Source organism: Bombus vosnesenskii, unplaced genomic scaffold (genome assembly GCF_011952255.1).
Source record: "Bombus vosnesenskii isolate JDL3184/JDL3185 unplaced genomic scaffold, Bvos_JDL3184-5_v1.1 scf7180000013352, whole genome shotgun sequence".
Lineage (NCBI taxonomy): Eukaryota > Metazoa > Arthropoda > Insecta > Hymenoptera > Apidae > Bombus > Bombus vosnesenskii.
Window position 1 is genome coordinate 3,671,909 of NW_022882988.1, and position 13,251 is coordinate 3,685,159.

General features: G+C 45.1%; 1 protein-coding gene across 2 annotated transcripts in view; it reads left to right on the top strand.

Annotated features, from left to right (window-relative positions):
* The first annotated feature begins 756 nt into the window (after positions 1 to 756).
* Positions 757 to 13,251, top strand: part of LOC117236710 (irregular chiasm C-roughest protein-like) — a 155,996-nt gene continuing 143,501 nt past the window's right edge. For both annotated transcript variants that reach the window (XM_033499898.1, XM_033499899.1), the window contains exon 1: positions 757 to 1,704. In XM_033499898.1, the coding sequence (XP_033355789.1) occupies positions 1,577 to 1,704 (128 nt within the window). In that variant the 5' untranslated portion in view covers positions 757 to 1,576. The remainder of the gene's footprint in view (positions 1,705 to 13,251) is intronic.

Genomic DNA, 13,251 nt, shown 5'->3' on the forward strand with positions numbered 1-13,251 from the left:
TCGGCAGAGCGAAACCTAAGCTCTAAAGACATATCGCGCTCAAGGCTGCGCTATTATACGAGCAAACTTCTACCCAGCCTGTTTGACATTCCTCTACGTCCACCGAGCAGACGCTAGGAATTCTCTTGTCCACCGTCTTGTCCAACGCTCGAACAGTACGCCACGAGGCGCGAACGTAGTTCGAACGGGACATCTCGGCTTTCGATACTTTCATCGGTAGTCGTGGCGGTTCATTTAAAAATCCCACGAGCGAATCAGCTGGCTGTTTTTTAACCTTTAAACATTTCAAGAACATGGATCATGGTATACGCTGTATACGGTGCAATGGTGTCTGTACGCCATCAGTGGCGTAGACCGTAGTAGAGGTCTCTGCACCCCACGGTCTTCGTTATCCCGTACGTACTTACCGTACATTTCACGGGGATACATTCCCGCAGAAGAGCAGTACGCCTGCGCGAACGCGCCGTGTCTACGTATCTCTCTCGTACCGCGTGTCGCTCCCTTTTCGTACGGATTGTACCCCTTGCCCTCTCTACCCCCACGCGAGAGCAGCCCGCCACGCGACCATTGCCCCCACCAGAAGCGTGAGCGTGTGTCACGCTCCGGGTAGCTCGGTGCGTGCCCATTAGAAGGAGGGGGTAAGGGGCGCGTGTGCCCTACGCGAGGCCAGTGGTGGGGTGCAGTTGCGCGACCAGTGGTGGGGATGCAAGTACGCTCGACGAAGAACTCGCGAGTAGTTTCCTACCAACTCTCGCGCGAGTCGGATGACGGGTTACTTATGTTGAGCTCGTTCCGTTGACGTCGTAGCTCCGAACAAACAATCGTATTCGAGGGAGCACGAAACCACGCTAAAGAAACTTGTTCGCCGATCGGACGCGTCACTTACCGTGTTCTCATCTTTCGTGTTGTGTACCAGTCTTTGGATCTTTGCCTCCGTCCGTCAGTAGAAACGCGTAGTCGACGTCGAGTGCGATTTCGTGTGACCCCCATCGGTACGATCTACGGAAGACACGCGAGTGTGAGAAAGTTCCGCGACGCGAATGCCGTGATGCTGCACGGTGGTGGCGAAAGAAGATCGTCGGGGCCGCTCGACACCGTCTCGATCGCTTCCTCCTGACAGTATGAGCCTCGTGCATCGTCCTCGCCGATGAGATAGAGTGGCGTACCCGCTCCTGGGACGATGTCATTGCAGTGATTTACACACACGACACAGTGGAGAGGTTCCGATTCTCGAGGTTTTGTGTGAATGGATCGGGACTACGTCGCGGACAAGTGGCACTGAAGTGAGAAGCGAACAGTGTGTCCGCGACGTCGGATAGTGATTTGCGTACAACCATATAGTGAACCGTGGTAACTCTGTAACACGTGTGACAGTTCCCGTGAGGGATAGAGCATATCCGGAGTGTGGGGAGGTTGGCTAGCGAAGGAGTTGATTTCGGACGTGGCTGTATCGTGTCTGTCTGTCGTGAGATTACATTCTCTGATGATCTGGTTAAGTCGGTGCCGGTTCAAACGCCGATCGTGTCACGTTATGCAATGTTGATATAGTGCGTTAAACGTTGATTTCCAGTGAACAATGGTCGGATTCCTCGCGGCGTACACCATGGATTTCTCTATTTTCAACGCGGTGCCGACGCGACGCACTACGACCAGGGATAACACGGATCTTGCAAGAAGTAGATCGAGACGACACACGACCGGCAGGTAAGTGCAACATTCTTCTTTAATCGGTCAATGCGAATGGTTATCGGCGTTCTCGTTGGTTTAGAGGGTTAAGACTGTTATTGCGGCGCCACGCCAATGTCCCTATATATACTGCTGTGGTATTTTGAACGGGAATTCCTTTCCGGACAAGTAACTCCATTGACAATTCTCCGATACTCGTTCTCGCGGATATTTTGGAGCGCATGTGTGGTCGTAGGGAACATACGGCACACCGTGCAACCGCGTGCTGACATACACGTGATAGCAGAACGGTACTTGAGAAAATCTCACGTCATTCGTAGTCTTTCAGACGATCGAGGAATATAAAAACATATAAAAAGATATCACCCGATCCAGTTACCGCGTTCGTTCGCCGATGGTATATAAAAACGCGAAATACACGAAAAACGCGCGAGAGGTCTTTCACAACAACGATTTCCGGCGGCTGGTACAACGCACGTTCGTGCCGCGCGTGTTAAAACATTCACGCAGGATCGATATTCAACGATTGTCGCGATACGTGACTTAGACTAAGGTATATGGGACCGAGCGTAGAGATTGCGTTTTCGGTGATTCCAGGACAAGGGATAGCGAGACTACGACAGGGAGATAAATGTAAGGCACGCGTCGTTATGGTATCGATTTCTGTGTGGAATAGGCTGGCGCTGCATACAGGGCGCGGGAATTAAATGGCGCGCAAGGGAATTTAATGCCATTAGCCTGCGAAGAAATTTACGCGGTCGATATGAAAACGCGTAGCCCGTTAGATACGCCACGGGCAAGACGTGCTTTAGATTTTCGCCCCGTTGATTAATGGTTGCGTTAATGCTTGGCGTATAATTAACGAGAAGAAGGATTTGTCGAAAACGATCTCGCCAATTTTCTACGTGCTCATCCTCCCACTACTTCGATGTACGAGAAGACGCGTAGTCTCTCAAGGGAATAATCACTTCGCCGTGTTGTCGTCAAATATTTTCAATTTGCCCTATGGAACGGCGAATCGAAATTCCATGGAACGACAAATTTCAATTGATATATATATATATGTACAAGATATGTCACACCGTGCTCCTAGAGTCTTTAATAAGCGCTGCACGTAGATACGTCAAAAATCCCTGATAAGCTCCTTTGGAATCGTTTTTGAAAAGGAATCAACGAGAAAGCTCGTATCCGGAGCATTTTATTGCTTCAATAACGAACTCACGTCGGTCGTTTCAGTTCCGTAGAAAATCCTGAGTCACCGGATTACTAAAGCAGTTTCACGGCAGCGTGCACGTACAGAGATAGGAGAAGATACGTGGTGCGCGCGATGTGTTTCGTCCGCGTCAAAGCCACCGGGAGTTGGTCAAATTTTAATTTCATTCGTTCTCCGGCCACGATATTAAACGACGGCTCGAACGAGGGCATCGTGTAATCTCACCTTAAAGATACAGGGATTAGGTCTGGCCGCGTGCGGCGAAAAAGCCGCGGGAGCCTTGAATAATTTCAGAACAAAGGCAACACGAAAGCTGCGGTTGTTCTCGGCTGTTCGCCGCCGCGTCAGTGTACCCTTTTTGCTCCGGGGCCACGAATGTCAATGCGTCCTCTGCGTATCGCATTTGCCTAATGCTTGAAACCCTCATGACCCGGCATCTCGTAATCCGACCGTGTATTTTAATTGGCTCACCGCGGCTACATTTTCGGTGACGCGACACGAAATGACGTCAGAGAAGATGTAACCCTGGTTTTAACTCCTTCGTTGCACGACCCCCAGCTTATTTCATCCTCTTTTTCCGACTCTGTCTCTCCCCGAGTGCTTTTCTTTTTTTGTTCTCTTCAAATTCGCGTACTTACACGCAGTACTCGTATGCGTAGTTGCTTCGCACGATGGCGAAACACGGACGAAGCTCTCTGTAGCGCTCGCGTCTCGCAATCCCATAGTTTCAATTGTATTATAAGAAAAAGGAGTTTTTCGAAACATCGACATTTTTTCCCGCGTAGCTGAATTTTTGCGTGAAATCAACCGAACAAACGAAACGAAAGGAGATAATCCAATTTTCGTTACCGCCAGTTTTATCGACGTATCGCCGTATTAACTTTTGCTTTTCCTTTTTTTGAAGCCGCGTATTGTTCCGGCGTTTCGATGATAAAAAAGAGGCAAATAAATAGGAAATAGATTTTCAGACTGCACCGAGCCACCGGGTTCCCATCCTATGTTCTCCTATGTACACGAGGTCGTTATATCATCTCCTTTTTGTCGATTCACTATTCCCGACCCAAAGAAAGTCTCCGCGTATACACGAGATTGATTAACAAAGTTCTCTTGTACTAGCATCATCCGTACATGGATGAGAAGGATGGATGAATGCAAATAAACTCGTCGTACGGGCGCCAATAACGGATCATACGTATTGATAAGTATATTATCCGCCCATTACCGCTTCGAGAAACATCCATTATATTTTCTGAAAACTTTAGTAAAATAGGACGGTACGGTACCGAGTGGCGTAGCAACCGTAAGGATAATTATTATTCGCTTTTATTTGAAAATAATAAGTCACGTTGCGTAAAAATCAACAAGGCGGTCAATGCTGATGAGCGCGATACCCGCGCTTATCTCTCCGAAAGTATAAATATTTTCATTTTCAATACAGCAGATTGGTTTCACCGCAGCACCTAGTTATTTACAGTCGTGTCACAGAAAAAATAAAAAATAGCAGGGGGATAGAGACAGAAAGAGAAAGATAGAAAATAGGGGAAAAGCTCGGAGAAACATACGCGCAGGGATAGAACGATACAGAACAGAGGAACGAACGTAATACGCAAGGGGAATGGGATATTACTGGGACATTTTAACGGGCAACAAAGACTCGTCTCTGCTGAAAATTTGAACTTGGATACGACCCTCTCGTTTCGCGAAAACGCGCCCTGCCCCGTATCACCCCCAATACGATTGCAAGGGACGATGACACGCAGTATGCTCGAATCACTGTGCCAAAGCTCGTGCTCTCACGAACAGGAGCAATTTCGAATCGAAAATAATCCATTTATCTCGCTCGACTCGTGGATATTCGGAACTCTCTTGGCCAGAGCCAAATCCTTTCGCAGGCGTCCCTCGGCGAATCAAGTTAGGAAATATAATCATTTAGGAGAAAGAAATAAAGACAGGGAAGGGTGGGGCCAAAGTGGGTAGGATACAAAAACGAAGTTGCTCGTGATAAAACAAGGAAAAGGAAAACGCGCCCGACGTACTCGAGCGTCGAAAGTTTGACCTGGTTTCGCGAAATTATCCCTCCATTTGGCAGCGATGCAGTCAAAGGCTTCCGTTGCGCCGTAAAAGCTTACGAAAAGAAGGGTAGAGGAAGCACGATGCGTCTGGAAGTAGTAGAAGTGGAAGCGGGGTTTACATTTCGTCTGGAACCAAACGAAAGGAATCGTAAAGTAACATATGTCGTCGCAAAGCTAACGTAACGTCGCTAACTTGGCAATTCTTTTATGGTATAGACAAACGGTCCAGCGTCTTCCTACTTCTTACTGGCCAGGCTGTTACTCTATCACCAACGTACAATGCATTGAAAGCTACGAGAAGCAAAATTAAAACGAAACGTTTTATCACGAAACTCTGGTCATCGTGAAAATCATCAACAGCGTAGATACATCATTATTGATGTTCGATGGACGAATGACGGCATCCTACAATGGAGTATCGAGGATTGGCGATACCCGTGGATACGCCATTTCGAAATCGAAGGGAACTCTGTGTGTTAGCGCGTTATTAACACAGCTCAAATTCGCCTTAACGCGTTGCGTTTCTAACGGCTGCGTATTTCCGCTGTACAGAATTCGAGCTATATAGAACGAGAGGGAGAGAGAAAGACAGACATGTTGCATAGTTGCAAAACATTTCATTGGTTAGGCCGAATGAAACGTTGTCGGAATATCTATCGCGGTGGGAACTAGCGCAAATTATGTGCGGATTTGAATGATACCGATGGAAACACCGTTGCGAACAGAAGTTACCGAAAGTTGGAAACCACCACCGCGATCGAGCCGAGTAAGGGAGGTGTTGCATTGGGAACGAGAAGTTGCATCGGCCCGATCGAGCGCACGAAAACCTTCGGTTTGTTATTTTCGGCCAGCGAATTTGTGAAACAATTTTCAACCGGCCAGCGATAAACAGGTTAAACTGTGTTTGTAACTCGAACACGATCTTCCTGCCTGCTAACTTTAATTTCATTCCACAAATTGTTTCAATTCTGAACATTCGTTAACGGGTAATGCGTATTCTCGACGAGCTTCACCGAATCTCTCCGCTTCTATCGATATATCCCTCTCCTATTGATAACGTCGACGTCCTCAAGAACGTACCGAAGAAGTATCTGCACCTTACTACCGTGTCAGCGTTCACGATATCATCGATTGAGTTTCGTACGCGTCCCGTATCGTGATCCGGTTGCCGGATATTTCGAGCGCGGCGAAGAGTAAAGAAAATCGAGCAGCAACGAATGAGAAGATGGAAAGCGGAAGGATGGATGGAAGAAGAACGCGGAAGTAGATCGACGGGACTATCGAAAACATTGATAAACGAAACATTATGAAGACGGCCACGTTCGAGCGAACATTATATTACAGTAATTCGGTGGAGAGTGCGGCGAGGCGACGAACCGTGAAACGCCAGACAGAGAGAACGAGAAGCAGAGAGAAGCAACGGGTGAGACTGAGAGGGTAAAGATCGGTGGCTATGTTCGGGCCGATTTGTCTGCGTAAATTCACGGCCTCGAAGGAAGTAGACGATGATATAACGTTAGAGAAGCGAAAGGCCGGCGGGGTAGTGAGGCCACGTAACTCTTGGGTTCGCTTTGCCAGGGTTGCCGGTGACCCAGCAACCTCTCTTCTTCTCTGCCTCTTGGCCCAGCCTCTTTCCTCCGTCTTCCGTGGTCGATCGATTCGCTAAAAGTAAATAAAATTCACCCCTTCGATTGCTGGCGTAGCAGGCCGTGTGCATCGGTGTAAGTGTCAGTGCTAGTTGTAATGCAATAAATCAAGTCGATGGAGAGCCGAAAGTCATCGAACAACCGAGGTGCACCTGATTCTCGGTTTCGCTTCGCGCACCGCTGAACAAAGAGAGGGGCAACATCCGCAGATAGGTTTTTGCCACTATGGTAACCATCGATGATTCTTCTTGTAAAAGCAAATCAAGTAAAAGCACATAAAAACGGATCCTCGGCATGGTCGAGTTGACCCAGCTTGTTAAGGTTCGAGTTTAAAAGATGTTTCGTACCGCGTCACGTTTACTGGCTCTTTGCTACTTTACGATCGAACAGACGTCACTGTTGCGCCGTTTTACTTACAAAGTCGTTTCGATAGTTAGGCCTTAAAGGGCAACGAATTCGTCGATGGCCTAGATGGCTCAATTGGCTCAATCCTTCGTCGGAGAACGAGCCACGTTTATATCTAATAATTCAACTGATTAATTTCTTTTCTTCTGGCGGGGCAGGCTGCTGTGTTTTTCCTTATCTCGGTCTCTCTCTCTCTCTCTCTTTCTCGTTCTGTCTTTCTACTCGATTGTCGAGGAACTTTTCTTCCAATACTACGTTTCCAAGTAACGAATTTACCTAGGTTATTCCACGGTGCAATCCAGTTTGGCGAATTGAGTTTTAAACTTGATTACCGGGCCGACAGATATTCTCCAATATTCATGAAACACTTGTTCAACGAAAACCGCGTTATGAGGCGAATTAATTTCACACACGGTTAAAACACGCGCAGGCCCATCATTTATGGATTAATAATGGTGAACTTATCGTCTATTTGTCAACGTCACGACGCGTTAGAATTTAGCACAATTTTTATAAGAAGCTTTTAATATCCGTGCATTTCGCGGCAGACTGCGCTCGATTTCCGAGCTCGTTGAAACGTCGGATAAAGGGGCAAAAGGAAAAGAAAAGTAACTCGCAAGCCCGCCGGGATGCAGTTCGCGGTACGGGCGAGAAGAGGAACGCTTGTTTCTTCCAATTCCTCTGGTTGTTATTCTTCTGCGACGACAACCCGCACCGCGCCAGGTATCGCGCGCCAGAATACCCGTCGATAAATCAGGCTGCGAACGAAAAGTCGAGTGTCGTCGAGAACATCAACCGACGAGTGCATTTCGCGCTGAGGTGCGACTGAAAAGATGAAACAAGTCACAGACGAAACAACCTGTCGAAATAATATTACGCGAGCACGATCGCAAATCGTGTAGACGTTTATCCATTTATTAGTTTTCCAACGTAACTGTTGGAATTTCTTTTCTTTTTAGAATGAAATTGTTTCTTTAATTATATAGTAATATGTTTTCCTGTAATATTTGTATTCTACATTTGTTTATATAATCGTACTGTAAGTATTAGAAGTTTAGTTGTGCATTTATTTCCATGTGATTACACTTTATAACGATTGGTAGAAGGATAACCCGATATATTAATGTCAGAAATAGTCGAAATTATTAGAGTTCATATATCTCGTCCGTAGATATATTTTCTCAAAGAATCATATACGCTACTTATTTCAACGACTAGAATAAATAAAAACGTATGAATTGCTATCCGTGTGTCACAGGGATTAAGAACCAAGCAATGAAATTGTGCATAAAAATTGCACATACATAAAAGCAACGTTATTGGAGGACATAAATAAAGTAAATTTAAACATCGTTTTGTCTAGATACGAAATATGCATTAGCATAGTGGATACCCTGAAAAATCTACTATGGAATTTAGAGACAAAAAGTATGTTCACGATTTGAAAAAAGAAATTATCACGGTGTTATAAATATTTTAATTTCTCCATGATATTATACATGGAACAAGAAACGATGTTAAAATGTTAAACCACGAATAAAATATTAAACATTCACTTTAAATGTTAAATAAAAAATTTGTAACGTTGAATATCCCGCTTTATAAGCACGATATCAAAAAGCAGAATTCAATAATGTAAATTGATTGAAGAAAAGCTGCGTTAATACACCGTTGGTCTGAACGAGTTAAAACGATTAATGGATTAAAGCGAACGACGAAAGAAGGAATGTCATTTGAAATAACACTTCGTTCTGATAAAATACAAAGATCCACGTCCACCTTGGACTTTTCCATCGTCCTCGCACAGCCGTTTGATCGATATTTGACGAATAGCAAATACATTAAGAATTGACGCGTTAATTTCTAAGTATTAATAAAGTTTAAACAATTTGCATGGTTATTCTCGTATGAAACAATATTTTACGAATACATAAGAAACATAAGTCCGCTTCACGTCAGGCGCACGGTTTGCGTAACAGGTGGTTCTTCGCGGAATGAAATAAAATTAATTTTTGGTTCGGGACAGCACGGTATAACCAGTGTACGGCACAGTTCGTCACTGTCGGTGTTAATGGAATTACGGCCGCGAAATGCCAACGATCGAAGGTTGGTTGATTTCTTTTCGAAGGAAAGGGACAGCTTGAAAGGTCGACGAAATTAGTTTCTCACAATACGATAAATTGCAATAAAAGAGCGATGGCGGCGGTCGGAAAAAACGTCAGCCCGAAAATCTATTGAGATCGATAGCTTCAGGGATGTTCGCCCGCGCGATAAAACCAGTCGTCGTACCTTTTTCCTACTTTGTCGATAATCTTGACTTTAACTCTATATATATTAAGAATTCAATGTATGAATTTTCCATTACTTACCATACGATAAACATTCAAATTCTCCCGATTAGTTTGATAAACGTTGGTCTAACAACCTCTATTCGACTGAAATTCGTCAGTGAAAAGAGAGAAATGCAATGATCCGAAGTGTGACTGTTTGCTTCCAATCCTTACGCAACGTCTCGGTTGAATTTGCATAAATCGAGGAAAATTCAACAACCGGTTCACCGGCTCCCGGAACGAAATGCAAATATCCCCTGGCCTGGTCACGAACTTATAAATCGAGATCTCGAATCCAGACTCTGCTGGTAGTGGTGGAGTAAAAGTCATCGAATGCGGCGGGCTAACTTGATTCCGGCACGAAGGGGAAAACTTGCTGGCGAACGGTTTGATTTTCGTCGAGATTCGATTCGCGTCCGGCGGATTCGCGCGGGGCTAAACGACTTACCTGGCGACCCAATGTATGGACGCTGATCGAATGTGTGTACTTTGAACGGGCGCTCGAAAGGAAGGTGTCGAGGAGATGAAAGCGTCAGGATATGGAAGGAGATTCGTTTCGAAAAGAAGAGAAAATTCATGCACGATGAACCGAACGCATGTGGTTTAACGCGCGACCAAACGACCGAGAGATTTGTCGAATAAAGAAATGGCGTAGCATTGGAAATATAGCAAAAGCAACCACTGGATGAAATTAACGTTCATTTGTTTAATAGTTGTGCCAGTTCTTATTAAACGGTACGAGAGCTTGTTCCGCATATCATCGCTTTTCTTCGGTCGTCGTTTTAATACCATACGAGTGTCGTATTTTTCCAGTGATTAACTAGTTGAAACAAGCTTCCGACCGTTAGTTGAGAGTTCAGACCAGTAGAATTTCTTTCGACGATCGACGAAGCACGGAAAAGCTTTCCCGCAGGTAACGATTTTGTCCTAATGATCAACTGGCTTGGTGTTCCAACATGGGATGACAATTACGCGTAATCGATTAATTTGCGAATACTAAATATCCTCGTGGCTCGCGTTATATTCCCATTCCCAGTCGCGCGAACAGCATAGCCGCGTGCTCGTCCATCACTTTGTCCAGCCGCAAATTAATTATCTCGTAAGCATTATTTTAATTAACGCGGCCACCTCGAAAGCCCAGCCCGGCTTTTTTAACCCAACCAACGTTTCCGCTTTTCGTCCAACGCTATCATTCTTCTCATTTTCTTCTCCTTTCTCTCTCTCTCTCTCTCTCTCTCTCCCTCCCTCTCTCTCTCTCTCTCTCTATGTCTTTCGCCTCATTTGTTCATTCTTGATGACTTTTCATGGAAATAAAAATAAACGATATCGCGGAAGAATTAGTACGTTCATTTCTTCCACTTTAAAACGAGATCAATCATGTATAAACGGGAGTCGTCGTCAGACGGACGATGAAACATTTGCTCGACTTTGTCGTCTGCGAGTCTTTTCTCCGGCCGCAAAGGGAATAACTATAATTAAATGAAATCAAATAAAGCGGCTCATACGTTTTGTTGTGTTTGTCCTATAACGTTTTCTTTCTTTCTTTTCGCCTTCCTCTCTTTTTCTCCGGGTTTTCCCTCTTGCTTTCCGCTTTACGCAATACAGAACATCACAGAGAGGAAGACGAGACATACGCGCAGCGTAGTGCTCTGTGACTCGTCGTCGTTAGAAGACGCTAATTGCAAGTTAGGCACGAGGATGCTCCATCTCTGAGAACAACGTCACTTTATCGTCGAAAGAGAAAGGAAAGAAAGGCTGGCGAATCGCAAACGTCCAACGTAGACGACGACTTTGCGACGATTTACTCGTAGCAAAGAAAAAAGGAGATGAAAGGGAAGGTAAAAACGAGGGGAAAAAGAAAACTAGAGTGCAACGGAACGTTTGCGAAGGAAACGTCTACATTTTTAATTTCTATCCGTCGTCGCTCGACGATCGTACACGTGTGTGTTAACCGTAACATGCTTCTATACACGATGAAATATGTTCTATCGTTATTACGTGTCTCTCTCGTTGTTACTTTAATTATCGATATTTAATGTATTAATAATTATCGCGACTCGCGGTAGCGACGCGTAATCAATTACACATGTTAAACGAACATGCTTAATTGAGAATAAGCGAGTAGAACAGAGCGAGAGAAAGAGAGGAAAGAAGAGAGAGAGAGAGGGGTCTCTTTTCAAGCAGGGTCGTTACACGAATAATTCCATTTAATGCCGTTTCACGTAACTCGAAACGAAGCAGAGACAGGAATAATAGAGCGAAGAACAGGGTGGTTAAAGGTTAAGGCTACCTTCGAAACATAAATAAATGTTTGTATGGATTACTTGCATAAACATACATTTTCTCATCGTATATTCCGGCTGTTTGCATAAATAACGAACCGGGAAATATGGAATGTAAAATAGCTCCGATATAGTTTCCTCTGGCGCGCTAGTTTCCACTCGAGGGATGCAACACTTGAATTAATCGTAAACCAAGAAGGACGCATGGTTTTTGCCTGCGTCTGCTATTCTCGTTTTTATTTGACGCCCCCCCCCCCGCTCTCCCTCTCCTCACTGCCAAATCGATCACGAAACAACACGTTTATTGAAACTGCTCCAGCCTAAATGCTGGAGTTTAAGAGTACGCGCAACGTGCGCCGAATCGACTCGTCGTTGATATCGTAATCGTGACGTGGCTTTCCAACTGGTTGACCGTTGATTACTTGTCTCTCCACGCGTAGCCAAGCTCGTTCACATTCGAATGGAAATCGTACGGTATACCAGTAGAGTTTGCGACGGCCAACTGTAAGATAATTTTGTAGTCTATCCGATCTTCGATGGCTGAGAATCATGACCGTTAATCACTAAAATCGCATTCCAGATAATCTTTTGCTAAAAGTAACGTAGATAAACGGATAAGAATAAGACACTTCCTGTTTGTACCGCTTCTCTTCAAACGTTCTGTTTTTATATCTCGTTGACATTTCCCATCGTTGTACATCTATAATCGTGATTAAAAATAGTAAGATAACAGGTTACTGACTAATCGGGATTTTCAATCAGGAAACAAAGGGAACAAAAATTCGCGTCTTTACCAACGAGTCAGATCTCTTGCTTTCTCGGTAATGATCATTTAGATTTAAATGCGCAAGATACAATTCCCTGACGACGAATCGAAAATGTTGGTAATTTCATATCGATGAATTAAATTACGCCTGGTCTCATAAGTTGTTTGGAAGTTGAGCAAAGGTTTACGCTAACACAGCTGGATCGTGGTCATTGATAAGGTCGTGAAACCGGGGCGGGTCGAGAAGTTGGAGGAAAATAACGGCGCGGGAAAGTTGCTCAAGGCAGGGTGGCAATTACCGGAAGGTCGGTCAGAAAAACCATCAGCGCCTGGGCTAGCGCGGATTGTTCAAAGTGTGCCGAGGTAAAGTAACTATTCTCATTGCGGTGCGATAAATGGCGATCGTTTAAGCGTCCACTTTTTCCCATCCTTCCGGCCACGGCGATAAATGACCGGGCGTTCCAAGCGTCTTAGCATCGGTTTGCATTTCCGGCCAAGGCTAGCTTAAGATCACAGAACTCGAGCATCGAGAGCGTTCCTTTCGAGGACTCGTCCCTTCCCACGCTTTCGACCCGAGACGCCATTGAATCCTCGGCTAATCCGTGACACTTATTATCCTCCTACCCTTCCTGCTTACGGATAAATCGATCGTGTTGGCATCTCCTGGCAAATATTCGATTAACAAAACACCCTCAATGATCGTCGCGTAAAAGAAAAGAAAACGCTGCAACGAACTGTCTTTCTGTCTCTCTACCATCCTGCTTTCCCTTTCGTTGCTTCATCCCACATCGACGTTCTCCCACTTTCCATTTCGAGGGAATTTTCTACGTCGTGGTCCCAGGGAACGATAT